The following is an 18,200-nucleotide window of genomic DNA, read 5'->3' as shown; positions in this document are numbered from 1 at the left end:
CTGCAGAACAAGTCCCGCTTCAATGCATGCACAAATCCCTGTGGAGGCCAGCTGGGGCTGGGGAAAGACCCAGCCAGACAGGAGGAGGCCGTGCCGCTGGGTGAGGAGAGCCCCGATGTGCTGATGGAGCTGCTGAGCGACCGGCACAGCCCCTGGGCCTTGCTGCCGGACTGCAGTCCCCAGGACCAGCACCTGCGGGAACTGGCTGTGCTGGCACCCGAGCTCGTTCATGGCTCCAACGTCTTCCAGGTCCTCAGGTCCCTGCGGATCGTTGGCAAGGGAGTAAGTGCAGCTGCTGATGCCTGTAAAGCTACCCATCTCCAGTCCAGGAAACCATTTCTTCCTGTTGGGAGGGAAAACATCCTGGGAAAAGGACACCTTCCCTGTCCCAGCATCTTCCCAGATGCCACTGTTGCAGCTGGGGTAGAGCTACTGGTCCCCCCACCCAGTGTGTTGCACTAATCTGTGTTACACGTATGTCATGTGGATCAACACTACCTGTCGATGTCACCTGGGCCATGAGGTGGCTCAGGGACACATTGGCCAAACCCAACTCTCTGCAGGTGGAGGAGGTTGACGAGGGTCTGTTGCAGTTACAGCAGCTGGAGGAGCTCATCCTCAGTACCAACCAGATCAGTAGGATAACCTCGGCCAACCTGCCCCGGACACTGAAGGTGAGCGAGTGATGATGCCTTGCAGCAGGATGGGGAAGGAGGTCCTGTCTGGGAACGCAATGCAAGCCAAACAGCTCGAGGGAGTGCCAGGAACAGCTCATTGCAAAGGGTGTTTGTTGTTCCCTCTGTCCTGGGCAGGTCCTGGAGCTTTGTTGCAATGTTGTGGCTGATCTGCAGGACCTGTGCGCTCAGCCTCCTCCAGAGCTCCAGCACTTGGGGCTTGGATACAACAGGCTGTGCGGCCCTTCAGAGGACAAGTACCTCACTGCAGCCTTCTGGTAATGCCACAGGCTGAACATGGGCTCCTGAAAGGGAGATGGGCAGCTGTGAACAGATGACCTCAAGCCATCAAAGTGGCCCCTGTTAGGAAATTAGAGCCCTTCAGCAGGGTTGTTTCTTTGCTCTGTGTCCCCTGCATGTGCAGAGCCATCTGTCTCTGTTTGCTGTCTTCTGTCTCACGGTCAGAGGTTGTCTTGGTCCGTGGCCAAGGTGTGGAATGGGGAGATCACCTGGGGAACTGCCTTGACACCCTGCGCACCACAGTTCCCCTGTCTCTGGGCAGCTTCCTTTTTCCATGCCCTTACCAAAGCCCCTGCTGGGAGTCTGCTCTGGGAAGGATCTAAAGCTTAGGCTGCATCACCGAATGATGCAGTCGGGTGGCTAATGGATGCTAAAGAAACATGATTTTGGGTTGTGGGGCAGACTGCAATGGACCTTATGGCTCAGGAATTGGCCTCTTGAGATTGTACCATTGGATTCCCCAGTTTGACCCAGTTTGTGCTGGGGAAACACAATTTTTGTTTCTTTTTTTGACCCAGGGCAGTAGCTCTCTATCCTCAGATAGGTGCTGTTTGCCTAACCTTCTTCTCTGGATTCTCTCCTTAGGCCAAATCTTGTCTCCCTTGACCTGAGCTTTAACAACTTCACAGATCTGCTGGGGCTGGTCTCCCAGCTGTCCAGTCTGCAGAAGCTCCGCATCCTGCTGCTCCAAGGGAATCCGCTGGCTCTCATTCCCACTTACAGAGGCTTCCTCGTGGACAGCCTGCCCAGGCTTTCCATCCTCGATGACATCCACATAGGGCCTGAGGAGAGGCACCAGTTCCAGGGTTTGGCGAGACAGCCAGGTGAGCCTTCGCCTTTGAACCTGTCCGTGCTGACCCCATGAGTCAGAAGGTGGTTTCATCATGGTTGAGCTAGGAGTCCTCAGGGCAAACTCTGGATGCAGTATTGACTTCCTTCTTGCCTCTCCTCAAATGGAGATCTTTCTCGGTGCCTTTTTACCCCATTAGTACAAGCGGGGAGACAGGCAGAGGACCCTGTAGCAGTGTAATTACAATTGACGTGGATTTAGCCTTAGTCAGGTCCAAAGATTGCAAGAACAACCTAGTCCTAGCACTGTCTCAGTGTCATGGCCTGCCCCCATCTTCGCTTCCTAGACACCGTCTGGTTTCAGACTGTGCGTTTCCCTCTTGAGCTGCTGAAAGAGGAACATGTCTACAAGGAAGATGCTTACATGGGTGCTGCACTGTTAGCACGAAGCAGTGCCGCCCCTGCAGCGTGGCACATCCCTGACTGGGACAAGAGCAGAGGGCTGGGGACACCTGGGGATGGGAAGCCGCTCTTGATCGCCCCTACTCAATGAGTTTATGCGCTGGACATGCTCTTTGGAGTCTAAAATGTTAACCAGGGAGGCAAAGCAACCAAGCCAGGAGATGTTTGCATGGCTTCGGACTGACCCCATGTGGCAGTGGCTTGTCACAGCGTTAGCGCAGGGCGGCAGGGAGGGATGCCAGGTGGTGGAACACAGCGTCCTGGAGGCTTCTGCTTGCTCTGTGCCTTCCTCACTCTGGAAGGAGCATGCTGCAGCTTCATAGCAAGATTGTCTTCCTTTTAGAGCTGATCAGAAGCGAAGCACAAGTGGTTGTGAGCATTGGGGAAATCAAGGGAGTCCCTGATCCCAGCACTCGTCAGCAGCTGGAGGTTGGCTCTGAGGCTCCGGTGATCACCTACAGCTACTGTGTGACATACAAGTTTGTGGAGGGAGAAGAGATCGAGGATGGTAGCAGCACTGAGGTTTGTGCTTAACTGAGATCTTGAAAGCAACAGGCAGTGTCAGGCCACAGCAAGGGGGACTTCACCTCCAGGCTGCGAAGCAAGACCATTTGTAATGGACCTGGCGTGGGCAGCAGCAGTACTGGGGACGGAACTCACATGTGGCCACATCTGGCAGGACAAGTCCCTGCTGCCCACATTCCCTGTCCCTCTCGGGGAGCCCAGTGCTGCTCTGCACATAGGAGTGCGTTCACACACCCCCTCCCGCTGGCTGCAGCAGACGCCTTCCCTGGCGGTGGTGCCCCTTCTTCCCATGATGAGGGTGGGCTGGGGAATGGGATTTTGGAGGCAGCTCTGCCCCTTGGTCCTGATGCAAACACAACCAGACATGCCTTGCCAAGAGATCCCTCTCTGTTCCAGGTAACAAAAATCCATCAGCGTCCCATAGTGGCCACCTTGGATGTGGACAGCTCGGCTCAGGACACAAGGGAAACAAAGGGCCAGCAGGAGCCTGCAGCCATGGAGGAGCCCAAGGCCCACTCTGGTAATGAGGGTTATAAATCCCCTGCCCCACGGCTCAGGGCAGGCTTATGGCTCTTCCTGGCATGCAGTAGCATCAGGACATCCCTCGCAGGGTTGGCTGCAGCTGGGCTGTTACTGAGACTAATGGATAATGAATTGGCACTGCTCATGTCCCAGGGGTCCTTCCTGTCCTCAGGAAGGAGAGGTCTCTCCTCAGAGCTTTTTTGTGTCCCTGCACAGTGAAGGTGTTTGTCACCCCTGGAAAGCCCTGGGCAGACACCATCGACTGCAGCTACAGGAAGGAGCACACTGCCAAGGACTTAGTGGGCCTGAAGTCCTACCTGGCACATGGAACGACTGTCTCAGTCATGGAGGAGAAGGTGAGTGTGTGGCAGAGCCGGATGAAAGGGGAAAGAGCTGCTGGGAGGCCCTGCAGCGGCATAGTGTTCCCGCTGGGAGGCAGCCTGGGACGCCAGTGATGGCGGACCAGGGTCCTTGGGCGTCCCAGCAGCTGCAGCACCAGCTCCTCTCCCCGGGCAGGTGCTCTCATGGCCTGTTGATGCTGATCCAGAAGAAAATACAGTCACGAAGGGGAAGGCAAGACAGGGTCTGCAAAAGGACGGTGCCAAAGTAGGATGCTGGGAGAGAATGATGTCCAAACACTGAGCTGCAAAAAAAATAATGGGAGAATGAGGGCCTTTCTCCTGGGCCAGTTTGGTGTGTCAGAGAATCTCCCCTCCATGCCAGACCTCTTGCCAAAGTCCCCCCTTGCTATGGGAGGAAGGCAGCAGTGGGTTTACACACATCTCAGTATGGATGCAGTGGTGGGCAAGGGGCTGGGTCGGGGTTGCTTGCTGTCTGATAAAGGGACCCCAACCCTCTGCTGAAGCTTGTCCCCATGCTGGTGCCCTGCAGGTTCCTGTGCCCAGGGACAAGCAGAAAAAGAAGGAGAAGCCATGTGAACTCCGCAGCAACCCTCCCATTCGGAGGACCCTGGGCACCCAGAGGGTGACCCTGGAGACCCTTCTGGCCACCGAGGACCTGGTGGCAACTGTGTGTGACTTTGGGATCCTGATCACTGAGCAGCCGCTGCAGCCACCAAGTCTGGAGGAGAAGGTAACGAGCATGTCCCAGGGCAGGGTGGTGAGGCAGAGCTGCCAGGGACGGGCAGCGCTGCAGGCTGGGGTTCAGCATGTCCTGCCCTGCAGCTGGCCCAGGCATCCATCCTGTCCATCCCTCAGTTCTCCTCTCCATAAAATGGGGCTGAAATAATCCTGCCCACACACCATCCATCACTGCTGGTATCGTTATTTAATGTTGATATTAGCGATGAGTACTGCTACTTTTTATAGGCCAAGATTAAGAAAATAGATGAGTTTATTTTTCCATCTGAGACTGTGAAAAGCAACCACTCATGCTTCCTCTGATGCTCTCTCTCCCTTGGCATGGCAACATGCACCGGCTGTACTGACACTTTCTATTTCCTGGATTCTCTTCTCTGAGCAGCCCTGTCACTGTGCTCCTGCTTCACCTCACCCTTTTCCTTTGCCCTTTAAATCCTGGTGACAGAACCCAGATGGTGATGGCTGTCACAGGACTACAATCCGGGCAGTGAATTAAAATGGTCTAACTATGGAAACATCTCTCTCCACAGGAGAGGAAAAAAGGCAAAGGCAAGAGCAAAAAACCAAAAGCAGAGAGTCAGTCCAGCTGGAAAACCACAACATCTACCAAAGGTGACAGAGACTGGAGCTGGCTGGGCAGAGGGTGGTATGTGCAAGAGCAAACAGCAGCGGTGCCCGGCCCAAAGGCAGCCACAGGTCCCTGCCCCGCTGCCAGCTCTGCTGAGCAGGGCGCTTACTCATATCCTGAGCTTCAGGCTGTGAATACATCCATTGACTGCGGGGGCTGTAAGGTTAGACACACGCCCGGACACCTTGTTGAATTGGTGTCTGAACAAGCACCAAGGGTGGGCTGCCGGCTGTCCTGGGAGCGACACACACCTACCAGCTCTGCGTGCCAGGGGAGAAGGGCAAAGCAGAGTTTTGGGTGAAAGATGTGCTGCCCGCTGTGTCGGCTGCCAAATGTGGCCAGTGGTGTGGGCTGGCACGGACAGCTGGGGGGAGTGCTGTCTGGGATGCATAATAAGGTCCTCATCCATTTCCAACTCACATCTCAAAGCACTTTGCAGAGGGGATTATTGTTCTTTCTGGTTTAGAGATGAGATGCACAGAGAGCGCCAGGTGCCCCAGCCAGCTCATGGTGGGGCTGGGAACAGACCTGGGTCTGCTGTCACTTATGAAGGGACCACCCTGACCCCTGATGGGTGTCCCCTGCCTCCCCAGTGCAGAGGTCACAGTCTGCTCAGACAGCAGCGTTGCTTAATCCGCCAGAGACAAACCTCACCCTGCCTCTTGCAGGTTATTTTTCCAGCAATCTTGTTTTGACTACAAAAATAGCAGTGCCAGCACATCAGAGGGGTAATGCAAGAGCAGGAGGAAGGTGGGGGTGGGGGGGAAGGGGTGGCAGGGCGATGCTGAAAAGCTGCTCATGGGTTGAGGAGAGCATGGAGTGGGCCAGGCCTCCCCAGCACCACTCGGAGCTACCAAAGGAGCCTCATGTCCCCGCTCCGCCGTCAGGTTTAGTAGCTAATTTAAGAGAGGAATTAACCCCCTTCCCCAAGAGCTCTGGGATGCTTTTCAGTACCCTGCCACCCACGGTGAGGTCCCCATCTTTGGGGAGGATCTCGGAGCCCTGCAGTCCTAGGCTGTTTCTGCACTTGAGGAAGCCTGATGGCCTTCCCAGCTACCTAAAAAGAAGAAAAAACTCCTTGAATTTTTGTTCCCCACAAGAAGATGTGCATTTGCAATATAAGCTCAGACTGTTGCTGAAGCAGGGACCTGCTGTCAAACAACTTAAGTTTAGCAGTGGTGTTTTTTACTTCCTTTCCACCCCAGGGCCTGTGGTCAGTGTGCATGTAGGAGGTCTTCCCTTCAGCTTGAGCAAGAATGAACCCTTTCTGCAGGGGGTTCTGTGGCTGGAGGTGGTTCTGCATGCACAGAAAGCTGCTGCTGATGCAGGAAACCCAGAGCGATTAGAGACTTGTGCTTAATTCAGTATCCCCTTATGCCTGTGGATGTGGAGACAGGCCGGCTGCACAGCAAGGCCACCGAGTGCATATTTCAAAAAGATGGTGTCTAAAAATCAGCTGCCCCCACAGCTGGCTACACCCAGTGCTGGCAGTGTCCCATGGCCACGCACTCCACTGTGACTCATGACTCACAATTACACCCCGATTGTGGCTGGGGTGGCAGGTGGGCTGCTCAAGCGCCGCTGCACGCAGTGTCTGCAAGCCCTGGCTGCTCCATGAGTCACCAGATCGCACCGTGGTCGTTTGGCACTTGCTCATCACCTGGGTACCACGTACCACCTTGGAGCTGCGGCAGTGGCCACGCTCCGAGGCATGGAGGCCGGCTCCCAGCCCTCGCTCTGCTGCAGCCGTGCATCCAGTGAGGCTGTGCAGGGACCGGCACTCTCACAGCCGGGAGCTGAGGCTGATTTGCATCCCTCCGTCGGCAAATGCACACAAATAATAAGTCCTCTCAGAGGAACTGGGATCCCTTCCAGATGGCTCAAAGAGGAAAGGCAGCAAGCTTTGTCTCGAGCAAACAATTTGCCCAGACATTGAAGGATGTCTTCGGAAGTAGTCTCACGTAGGTCTCATTTTGCCCCACACTTGATTTTCCAGGATCCTTGAAATGATTTATTTCTGCATCCTTCTTTTTTCCTAGGAATTATAGAGGAGTTTAACAACAAAAAGCAAAGTTCCATCCAGATCGATTGCCTGCTTAAAGATGGGGTTTTGGGCTTCTTACCTGAATTCATATTCAAATAGATTTCCCCTCAAGGCCCAGGAAGTCAGTGCTAACGCAGTGGGCATTCCCCCCCTGCACACGGCTGTTTTAGGGTGATTTACTCTGTCAAGACAGTGACAGATTTTCTTCTTTCCACAGGAAAAAGAAAGAACAAAGACTCTGCTGAACCGGAGGAGGGTCGAGGTCTCCAGCTGGTGCCGCTGACGGTTCAATTCCAGATGCAGCTGCTTCGGTGGCCCTCAGCAGCCGGTACCCAGAGCCAGGAGAGCATGGCCGTGGCAGTGGGGAAGGCTCAGTAATGTGTGCATAGCAAAAGAGCGAGTGGGAAATAAAACCCACGGGGACGCCGCGTGGATCCTGGTTTAGCTGAATCGCCAGAGCTGGGAGATGCCGAGGGGCTCGTGGTTGTCTGGGGCCGCTGCTGAGCTTCTGCAGCACACAGGGGCTGGTGTGTGGTGTGCGGGGTGGGCTGTGCGGTGTGCAGGGGTGCAGCGCCCGGTGCCGGCGTGCAGCGCCTGGCACGCGCTGCCCCGGCTGCGCAGTGCCCGGTGCAAGCCCCCCCGCCCCGACCGGCGGGGCGGGGCGGGGCGGGGCGGGGCGGGCTCCTCGAGCGGCGCGTGGCGGCGGTGCGGAGCGGGGGGCGGTGGCGGCGGCTCCCGGTAAGTCTCGGCGGCGGCTTTGCAGACCGGGAGGGTGCCGGGGGGGTTTGAACCGGGCCATGCCGGGGAGCACCGTGGAGCGCCGGGCTCCGAGCCCGGACTGGAGCGCCTCGGACCGGGCGGGCTCTCCTCGGGCCGCGGCCGGGGCCGGGGCTGGTGCGGCTCCCCGCGGGCTCCCGAGCCCTCCCGGGGGCGAACGGCCGCCGCTCCCGGCACAGTGGTTCTCGTCCTCGCCGGCAGCACCTGGTCTCGGTGGGACCCAAAAAAAAACCAACGGCGAGGGAAAACGCCGAGACCCGTGCCGGTGGTTCCCCGGGCTGGGTAGCGCGCTCGGTCCCTGCGCGACGGCGGGCGTGGGAGTGGTGCGAGCGCAAGTGGAAAGTGTAAGTATGCAGGTCTAAGTCATAAACAGCTTGTCTTCCTCTGACCGTGCAGGGCCTGGGTTCCGCACCGGAGATTGCCATGTATCCCAGGATTAAAAACCTCGCACTTTATGCCTTTTCGATCATGCTGCTGGCGTGGGTTTTTTACATGAAGAAAGAGGCAAAGTTGGCAGCGTCGTCGGCAGACCAGAAAGTGGATGTAGCGCATCGCAAACCACAGTCTTTGGTTCTGGACAATGCTGAACCCAGCAAGTGTTTGCCAAACTTGACCTTTGCGAATTCTTCTCTCACCCTCCCAGAGCTTCACCGTGTTTTCTTAACATACAAGCACTGCCGGAACTTCTTGGTTCTGCTGAAGCCTTCCAGGTGTGGCAAAGACACGTTCCTCTTGCTGGCGATCAAGTCTTCCCCGATCAATATAGACCGGCGAGTGGCAATCAGGAACACGTGGGGGAAGGAGGTCTCCATCGGTGGCAAGCGCATCAGGCTGGTATTCCTGCTAGGGCGCTTGGAGGCCAAAATCCAGGTACAGCCCCTGCACCAGCTGCTGGCTTATGAGAGCCAGGAGTTTGATGATATCTTGCAGTGGGATTTTGTTGACAACTTCTTCAACTTGACCCTCAAGGAGCTGCATTTCCTCCGCTGGTTCATGGAGGACTGCCTGCACACCAGGTTTGTGCTGAAGGGCGATGATGATGTCTTTGTCAATACTTATAACATTGTTGAATTCCTCCAAGAACTGGACCCTGAACAGGATCTCTTTGTTGGGGATGTGATCACCAACGCCCGGCCCATCAGGAACACCAAGGTCAAATACTTTATTCCAGAGTCCATGTACAGAGCCCCCTTCTATCCTCTCTATGCGGGTGGAGGGGGCTATGTGATGTCTAGAGAGACAGTGCGCCGCCTCCAGAGCACCGCAGAGGACATGGAACTCTTCCCAATAGATGATGTCTTTGTGGGAATGTGTCTGGCAAAGATGGCAGTGACCCCAAAGAACCACGCTGGCTTTAAGACTTTTGGGATCCAGAGACCTTTCAATCCTTTTGATCCATGCTTGTACAAAGAGCTGATGATTGTGCACAAACTAAGCCCAACCGAGATGTGGATCATGTGGACGCTGGTGAAGGATGACAGCATTAGGTGTGCGGTGTCAGTAATGCACAGCTACAGAAGGGGTTGGAAAAGAAGCTACTGATGAGCACACTGGGACTGTGACGGGTGACAGATATAGGGTACTTTTAAACTAAAAATCAGGTTGTGGTAGAAACGCGTCCTCTACTAACAGTCTGTACTTGAGCCATAGGGGTTTGTTTTGCAGTAAGTCTTTTTCTGTCCGTGGGTTACTGAAACAGTTGAGTTGCTGTAGGGTGGGGACGGGGCTGGTAGCTCGGTGAGACACGGCACAGGGGACTCGGCTCGGTTCCTCCCAGCCAGACTGGAGCCAGAGGAAGTCACAACTGCCACAGGAACGTGGGTGACGGGCCACCTGCTATGGAGGCTCCGCAACACCAAGGCTGGTGTCTGACTGCCAGCCAAATTCAGTCTCGTGTAGGAAAGCTGATGATGACTAATGGGTGACAGAGCACTTGAAATTACTTGGAAGGGGTGGAAGAGAAAGGCCAGTGTGTGCTGCTGGGTCCACCGCAGTGCAACTCCACTGTTCCAGGCCATCCAGCAATCCCACAGGTCCTACCAGACAGCAGGAGAAAGGGAGTGGAGTGGGGAAAAAATAAAATGCCTCAAAAATATATTGCCTTAACACAGCACGATGATCCAAGGGACTGGGCTCTCACTTGAGCCTGTTGGATTTTACAGAAGTTTATTACAGGTTTACTTGCACTGGAAGCTTTTGCACAAACACTTTCTGTTTGGGTTTGAGCAGAGCAATATGTCTTGAATAATCACAGTGGTAGTTAGAGTGGCTGTAGCTTTTCATGTTGTGTGGGAGGTGTTTGGGTTTGTTTTGTTTTTTTTTTTTTTTTGTCGTTGTTGTTGTAGTGTTGGGTATAAATAAAATAATAGTTTTGAAAAGTGTTTTCACAGGAGTATTCTTGGGTCTCCTGAAAGCTAAGAGCACTAAAAGCCAGAGAAGGCTGAGCTCTGGTGCTGGACATTTGCATTAAGCAGTCATTGATATTAAAGAGGATAAGGTTATGTGGAAATGGATACTTGCCACTTCTTTGCTGTGAGCCGCTGCCATTCTCTGCCCCTGTCCAGGCAAGATGTATTGATACAGAAGCAATTAATCTATGAGTGTGCTGGAGTTGCTAATTTGAGGAAAGATCAAATATGAAACTAAGATTTGGTGATACTTTTGTGAAGCTCATCAGCTTCAGGGCGTCTTACTGCTAGATCAGAAGCTGCTGTGCTGTGTGCGAACAGGAAGCAGCCTGGAAGCTTTAGAAAAAGGTAGTGGGTAGAGAGGAAGTGTGTGATTACAGAAATCAGCAATTTATGTTGTGCTGTTGTCATTGCTGTCTCTAGTGCCAGCTGCCCAGCGTTCACCATCCACCAGATGTGAACTGGAGCTTTCAGAGGTGCCCGGGAAGTGCTTCCAGGAGGTCCTTACTTGTACTACAGATAGAGAGACAGAGGACATCCCGAGACCAGAGGTGTGACAAGCTCTTGGGGCAGGCTGGCTGCCCTGCCTTCCAGTGGGCTGGTGCAGTGCTGTACGACCTCAGGCTGACGGACTCCTGGCAGTACTTGCTGCCTTGGCTTTCTAAAGCACCCGGTGTAGTTCTAGCTTAGCACTATGGCGTGACCTAGACTCTTACAGAGGGAGTTGCCACTCTCACGCGAGCTGTTTCTGTGGCAGATGTGAGTAGGTGTTTGTCTGAAAAAAGGGCTCTTGCAAGGGGTGAGCCTGTGTGTGTGTCCATCCTCAGTGTGGTCTGGCACAAGCTGCTGCTGCATCATCTCACTGCAGCCCTAACAGGGATTAATTAGCTGTATTAGCTATACCTGAGAAATGGTCTGCATATAGTTTCAGATATGTTGGCTTTGTAAACAAGGCTGAGTATCAGCAGCAAAACCTAGTTTCTGGGCACTGTTCTCTGGGCACCACTGGTTGTTCCAGAGAAGAGACTGGACAGAGCGGGTACCATGGTACCCCGTGAACTGCTGTGGCAGCATTTTTCTGATCCACTAGATGATTCCAAATGCAAACTCAGTAACATAATGTAGAGCGTGATGTCATGTCTGTTGTGGGCTTAGGTGTATGGGCTAACCCCTGACAGGCAACTGTCACTTCCTAATCAAGGTGTCAGGCTCTTTTCCACCCTATTTTGGAGACGATATGCCACTCGTGCTCCTCGCTCCCATTCTGACTCAACTGAAGTGACTACTTTGTTCCTGTCACGTCTGAAGTTTAGATGTGTGCGGGTACTGCCAGCGTCTTGGGAAGTAAGAGCAGGGTGTACAGTGAAACAACAAGTGGGGCAGCAAGGGGTCTGGAGCAGGCCCTGAAAGGGGAAGACTGAGTTGCTTTGCAGACTCCTGTAGCAGTGTTCATCTGTCATAAGCCACATCTCTGCCATGCAAGCATCAGAGTAGGGTTATTGTGGCATCCTGAAAGGAACACAACCTGTATGTGCATTTGGGTCAGTGGCTTGGCAGACGTCCTTACACTGGAGCATGTAACAAATTAGAGCAGTTGTGGTTAGAGGCTGACCTGAAGTTGCATTTGGCTCTTGAGGGGCGTGGTTGTGCCACTGCTGCAAATAATTCTCTCATGATAGTGGGTTTTTTTGCTCATGCTCCAGCCCAAAGCTGTGGTTAGCACCTCCTGACTACAGGCACAGCAGACCCTGGCATCCTCCTGTGAGCTCGAATTCTAGACTGTGCCATTCTCCTTGGATACAGCAGCACCCAGTGAGGATCAGGAGCAAGGAGAGGTGGTTTGTTAATTCCTTTACTATTTAATCTATAAATGTACAGTGCTGTGCAGCTGAGATGGCATTTGTTCAAAAGGCAGGCAAAATGAGACACAGGCAGAAAGGCTTATGGTACAGCTGAAAAAATTCCTAGTCAAGCACAACTCAATTTAGTAACAGCAACCTCGACACAGATGTAGTGCATCAGATGCTAATTTGTGGTGAAAAACCTATGATTAATGTGTGTTTTACAAAACCTGATGAATAGGGATTAACTGACTCAAATCAGCAGTGATAAAGTTCTAGCGGATGCTATTCTACAAAGCAGTCTCAGCTTAAGTTTACATTGTCTATACAGTTAATATTGCAAATTTCACATTAAGCTGTCAAGTTAGAAAGTAAACACAGTGAAAGACACCTGTGGTTTTGAAGCCTGCAGTGAAACATTAGGCTTGCAAAAAGAGAGACTTAAGATTACTTTCCTGAAACTTGTGCTGGAAAGCATTTGAATATGTAAAACTTGCTTTTGCTCACTGCTGTGTAAATAAGTATGCAGCAGTTGCCACAATGACTTTGTTTATAACCACAGTATCTTGAAAATCAAATCTCCCTTTGCTTCCTGGGGAAGGCAGATGCCTTACAAGCTCTGACTCTTGGGTCAAAGAGGCTGCTGTACTGAACTGCAAAACTTCACTAAGAGCAGCCTGGGTAACTCCATAGAAGTTTTCAGCTCTACAGCAAATGTTTCCCCTGATTGCAATTAAGAGTAATTTGATGCAGCTGTCAGACTCAGCTCTATTACAAACTTTTAAGTTCAAATAGAAAACAGTGCTTAATCTCTTATCCAAATGGGCACACCCACAACAGATGCTTTTGCACAGTTTAATAAAGGTATCTCTTAGCAGACATCATTTACTTCACAGGTTAAAAATAATGACTTTACACTTCTTTGGCTGATAACCTAGTTAGTCTCCAAGTTAGAGAGCTCTCACAAACATATCAAAGAAGCAGTAGGACCCTCCCAGCAGAGAGACAATTAACAACAAGCTATCCTTGATAGCAATTTTCACATTTGCATAGTTAAACATTTAAATAATTGAATCCATTAAGTATTACAAACAAGATAAGTTACAAACAAGATCAAGGCCTTTCAGATACTTGGAATTGACTTGATTTGTAAAGCCATCCTGTTTGGGTTAAAAAATGGAATCATAGGCTTATTGCAGCAGTTTCCCACTATCCCACACTTAAAAGTTTGGGACCTTTCAATTTGTGATTGATTCTCACATATTCTATGGTGACACCGAAGTTCTTTTCAGTCCTCCCGAAGGTAAGGGTCCTCACCTGCCTCTGTACTTCCTAAAATACCCTGTGGCAATGAAGATTCCTCTCCTTGAGCTTTTATGAGCTCTTCTGTTTGAGCTTCAGCTAATTTGGTCTCTGCTTTCTGGGACAGCTGTCGCACTTCTTGCACCTGTGATTTCACTAGCTGAATGTGGCTGCGGGCTGTCACTGAGGCTTGGTCTGCACCTGAAAAGTAATAATTTAAATATGTTGGGTTAGAGGAGCACTCAGCAAACCTTCAATTAAGGAAACGATTGTCTATAATTATCATCTGCTTTGCTAAGTGTTTCGATGGCTCTTGGGCTATGTTAATGCTAAATACATTTACTGCTCATTTACCTTAAACAACAATATGCCTACTTTGAAATTTTTTTGCCCCCTTGAATTCCTCCCACCCAAGTGTGTTATGGCCAGTGTCTGATCGGAGTGATCAGCTTGTGCTAGTGGGTTTGAGAACTAAGGTCAGCCCAGTCATCATGTGCCAGGAACTCTCAGTCCTTGTCTTGTCCTGTCCTGGCAGCTACCAGCAGTGGGAATGTCTGTGGCACTGCTGAACTCAGAATCCCTTCTCCTCCCATACTCCTCCCGTGCTCCTACACATTCTGTGTCTTTTTCAGGCACTTAAGAGTTAGGGTGTCCCTGTATATTCATTGCTTTCCTCCCCTTCTCCACTCCAATAACTTTGCTGATTTACCATAAATCAGCCCAGAACTCAATCTCAGAGCTATCAAGTCTCTATGCTTCTTGTGAAAGAGTATATACAGGGAGAAAAGACCAAAATTAGTATACTTCCTGAGTGAAAGGCAAATATTCTCACTCTTTAATACAAGTTAATCCAGCTAGAAAGACCTGCTGGACCCCATAGGTAGCCTTATTTCTGTGGCTCCCAGAACCATGTTTGAACACTTTTAAAAGTGAACGCATTTAAAAATGACTAAACACTTCCTTCAAACATTTTTTTGCATGGTTGGTCTTGATCTAAACCACATTTGAAGTTTCCAGGCCTAGTTCTCAGAACAATTCTACTAGACCTGTAGCCAATAAAAGAATGTAAGTTCTCAGCATCTCTAAAAACCAGGCACTAGTTGTAAATTGGTATGTTAACTGAATGTATATTCTGTGTTTCTCCCAACTCCATTCTCATTCAATAAATACTACCTAAATGCTAGGGAAAAGAAACTCTACGTATTTCTGCTTGTGCCTACCTGATTGATACGCAGCTTCTGCTGCCATCTCTGAAAGACGTAATGCTGTCATCCAGCTGGATTCCAGCCTTAGGTACTCCTGCTGTTTTGTTGTCATCTAGGAGTAAAACAAAGTATTACTTAACTAGATGTACTGGTATCTGAATGCTTTTCCAAACAGTGCCTTTGTGAAAAGGTGAGCAAGCGAGACAAGAACTTTCTGAGCAGAGTTTTAAGAGGCAGATTGCTGACTGAAGGGAGACGATTGCTTACATCAACTCTGGCTCCTATTACCACCTGCCAGACTGCATCCACCTCTTCTGAATTCATTTTCCCAAGAAGATTTGCATATTGCTTGTAGAGAGACACCAGCGTATAAACTGCCTGGAAAGGAATCATTTCACACAATTACATGACAATCTGTACATCTCTGATGTTGTCGCAGTGTTAACTGGTGTTAATCAGGAAAATTGCTGAATGGCTCCAAAGGTGCTTTGTTCTCAAGTTCACTGCAATTTTGGAGGCAGTGACAGCATTTGCTGTCTGCCCACAGCAGTGCTGTGGATAGCATCTCTTTATATACTTGCCATACTAATAAGGAAGTAAACTGGAATGCCAATACTTTACTCAAATTGGCACTCTCTTATAAAATTAAAACTGTATCTTGTTGTTTCAGACTTAAATATGGCTCACACCATTCTTCTCATGAAACTCAAGTTCATGACCCTAGAAATGGGCACAGAAGGTAAATAAAATACCTAAGAACACAGGGTGGCATATCCTACTTACTTAGGAGGCAGGTATCCAATAACTGCTCCAAGTTGCTTTGTCCCCAGTTCTGGGACATGGGTCATTTTGGTTTAAGTTCAAGCTCAAAGCAACAGTCTAACAAAGCTAAAAATAACTTCCATGTTCAATGTAGTAGAACAGTGAGCCCTGCTGCACTGTTTCCTAGGGACCTGACACTTTCAAACCCCCAAACCTCTTTTACTAAAACTCATAAAAAAACAAAGTCCATTTTAAATATGGTTTAACAGGTGTAGTTAGTGCCAAATAATTTAGTATTTCCAGTATTGACTTGCTAGCAAAGCGTGTAATCTCTCAATTTACCTTAGTATATTCTGTCATTGCTTCAATCAATGCATATGTTGTTTGGGAGAGGAGTGTAGAAGTACTGTCTGTTACCAAGGAAACTGCTCTTTTAATCAAGGCATCGTTACTGAGAGAAATGGAGTTCTGTTTCTGAAAGACAGGACATTTGCGTGATGTTTACACTTTCATATGGATGTTATTAGTAACAAATAACGGTAAGGAAAAGCACCACTGTTAGTTACCAGGTTGGACAGCCTAATCCTCACTGCTGTTTTGCCACTGTAAAACAAGGCAACTGTTTCTGCAAGGCGTTATCAAAGGCAGACACTGTCCTTCTCATTTCTCTTCCTTAACAACTATGTAGCTTAAACACCTGTGATCCCCAAGAAGGAGTACAATTCTGAGGGCAAGTTCTAGTTTGTAAAATGTTAAGCAAGTATTTTTGAATAGTAAACTGTTTCTAACAAGTGGGTGCTGTATGTATCTCACTCCTGATACATTACCTCCACAACTGGAACTGCACACAAGGCCACTCCCAGCCCCACGCCCACCATTTGGTGCCATCGTCCGTTCACCCCTGGGAGGCAGTGTCTCCTAATATTGGCCAGAACAGGGAAGTTTTGTCTGGAAATGCAAGAAACAAAGTTAAGTGCAAGAACTAATCAGTGTGTGGTGGGAAATGGGTATCAGAGGAAAAGAACACCTAGAAGCTGTTCTATGTGACCTAGTCTCTACCAAGCTTCTGTAAGGCAGCTGCGTAATAGAGAATGAGTAAGTTTGGTTTAAATTCTGTTATATATTACTTAAGTGCAAGAAAAAAAAGACAGGCACAGTAACTAGTGCATTATTAATCCTTTGAGAGAGGAAATGTATCTCATCTGGTACCAACACACTGCTAATATTCAATAATATTGAAGAACAAATTAAAAAGCAAGCTGAAAAGTGGTATATGGTACATGCAGCTGAGCAATATGACTGCTAATAGTTTGCTGCGATCCAGTGACACTTCGGGCCTTCTGTAGTCAGTTTTATTTACATCCAGTGTTGTGTAAGTGTCCCTGGGATCACCAAAATACTCGAACAGAAAAACAGAAGCACCAGTCACGACAATTTTTTTGTTGTACAGCAATTTTCTGAAAATAACTGGCCAGTTTCCCTTCTTTTATGCTGTGTACTCTTAAACTACAGACCACCAGCGGCAAGCGCTGGACGGGTACCACAGCTCCCACTGCGTGTGCTATTCCAGCTGTGCCGTGGCATCCAGAAGCGGATGAGGTGCGTTATGGCCCTTTCTGTGACCCAGGCCGCCGCTCCAGCCGCAGCTGTCTTGATAATATCGGGCAAACAAAGCGGCTGGGGACCGACCCGAGGGGCTGAGTTCAGCCCCGTCGGCCGCGCCCGGCCCGCTCCAGCCCCGGTGAACGGCGAGCGCGGCTCCACTGAAGCGGCTCCACAGAAACGCCCCCGCCGCCGCCCCCGCCGCGCCCTCGGGACCCGGAGCGGCGGGGCCGGCCGTGGTACCTGAGGAGAGAGCAGCAGCTCCGGAGCCACCGGCTGCCAGCAGCCATCTTCCGACTGGACGGGACGCAGGAAGTGACGTCAGCGCGTCGCAGGCGCGTCGCAGCGTGTGTGGGGGGAGGAGGTGTCGCGGAGCGGGCGGGGTTGGGATCCCGGCTTGGCGCATGCGGAGAGGGCGCGCACGTGGGGCGGGCGGCCGTTGGGTCGAAGGCGGGAGCGGCGCGCGCGGGGCTGTGAGGGCGGTGGGAGCCTGAAGTGGGCGGGCGTCCACTCCGGCTGCGGGGTCCGCAGCTCCCGCCGCCCCGGGCTGTCCCAGCGGCTGCTCTGCCCTTCAGGTAAGAGCACTCATCCCTGGACACGCCATCACCGACCTGTTGAAGCAGAAATGGCATTAGGAGATCTCAGCTCAGGCTGCGCTTGGCCACTTCCTCTGTGTTACTCTGCTCAGAGACACCTGGCAGGCCAGCCCCGCTCAGCAGAGAACAGCCTTCAGCTGTGTGTCAGGTCATCAGCAGAACTGTTAGCTGGGATCGCACAGACTGACTGCTACAGGTTCTGCTCCCCACCTTCCCGGTTTAATTCATCTTTGTTTTTCAAGAGTATATGATGCTGCTTAGCTTTTGGCTAGTTCCACACTAGTGACAGTCCCTAGCTTCTCCAGCAAAGGTTTTCTGTATAGTTTCACATGAAAGGCCTTGATCAATTAAATCTATTCTTTTTATTTACAGCAGCAATTCCTGTCCTGTGAGGCTCAGTTTACTCAGCACAGTTTACTTTCAGTGAGGCAGCGCTGTATTGCAGGCACATCTTTCAGCTAACTCCATGTTTTAAGCATTTGTTGAAAAGCATTGCACACTTGAGAGCGCCAAATAATAGGCCTGTAGATAATGTGGTGTTGATGCCCCCACCCCATGAAGTGTACCTCATAAAACCATAGGAAGAGGGAAACCTTGTGCTGATTTGAAATGTCTTTTCCCAAGACTTAAAAAAAAAAACATTACAAGTAATTTCTGTATCTC

General features: G+C 50.8%; 3 protein-coding genes across 3 annotated transcripts in view; 2 read left to right on the top strand and 1 right to left on the bottom strand.

Moving 5' to 3' along the window:
* Positions 1-84: 84 nt before the first annotated feature.
* Positions 85-7,422, top strand: LRRC43 (leucine rich repeat containing 43). Its single transcript, XM_030025644.2, has 11 exons — positions 85-282; positions 564-674; positions 813-952; positions 1,560-1,798; positions 2,569-2,747; positions 3,147-3,270; positions 3,489-3,628; positions 3,789-3,878; positions 4,164-4,364; positions 4,903-4,984; positions 7,262-7,422. The coding sequence occupies exons 1-11, from the start codon at positions 124-126 to the stop codon at positions 7,420-7,422; spliced, it is 1,626 nt and encodes a 541-aa protein (XP_029881504.2). The 5' UTR covers positions 85-123.
* Positions 7,423-8,244: 822 nt separating this feature from the next.
* The window catches only part of B3GNT4 (UDP-GlcNAc:betaGal beta-1,3-N-acetylglucosaminyltransferase 4), a 38,375-nt gene continuing 28,419 nt past the window's right edge, over positions 8,245-18,200 (top strand). Inside the window, exon 1 of the mRNA XM_041126213.1 lies at positions 8,245-12,064. Within this exon, the coding sequence (XP_040982147.1) occupies positions 8,245-9,363 (1,119 nt within the window). The 3' untranslated portion in view covers positions 9,364-12,064. The remainder of the gene's footprint in view (positions 12,065-18,200) is intronic.
* Positions 12,912-17,290, bottom strand: DIABLO (diablo IAP-binding mitochondrial protein). The gene is made up of 6 exons (XM_030023842.1): positions 17,185-17,290; positions 16,167-16,287; positions 15,682-15,813; positions 14,845-14,955; positions 14,593-14,689; positions 12,912-13,573 (listed from the first exon to the last, which is right to left on the bottom strand). The coding sequence occupies exons 1-6, from the start codon at positions 17,229-17,231 to the stop codon at positions 13,359-13,361; spliced, it is 723 nt and encodes a 240-aa protein (XP_029879702.1). The 5' UTR covers positions 17,232-17,290; the 3' UTR covers positions 12,912-13,358.

This window comes from Aquila chrysaetos, chromosome 9 (genome assembly GCF_900496995.4).
Source record: "Aquila chrysaetos chrysaetos chromosome 9, bAquChr1.4, whole genome shotgun sequence".
Taxonomy (NCBI): domain Eukaryota; kingdom Metazoa; phylum Chordata; class Aves; order Accipitriformes; family Accipitridae; genus Aquila; species Aquila chrysaetos.
Note: the sequence above shows the minus strand (reverse complement) of the source record. Positions and strands in the feature narration are given on the sequence as shown.

Coding starts and splice junctions, on each gene's coding strand:
- DIABLO (XM_030023842.1), bottom strand. CDS start 17,231: ATGGCTGCTGGCAGCCGGTGGCTCCGGAGCTGCTGCTCTCTCCTCAG. Junction 15,814..16,166: donor GTGCAGTTCCAGTTGTGGAG/GTAATGTATCAG, acceptor CCTGTCTTTCAG/AAACAGAACTCCATTTCTCT. Junction 13,574..14,592: donor AGAAGCTGCGTATCAATCAG/GTAGGCACAAGC, acceptor ATTACTTTTCAG/GTGCAGACCAAGCCTCAGTG.
- LRRC43 (XM_030025644.2), top strand. CDS start 124: ATGGAGCTGCTGAGCGACCGGCACAGCCCCTGGGCCTTGCTGCCGGAC. Junction 675..812: donor ACCTGCCCCGGACACTGAAG/GTGAGCGAGTGA, acceptor TGTCCTGGGCAG/GTCCTGGAGCTTTGTTGCAA. Junction 2,748..3,146: donor AGGATGGTAGCAGCACTGAG/GTTTGTGCTTAA, acceptor TCTCTGTTCCAG/GTAACAAAAATCCATCAGCG.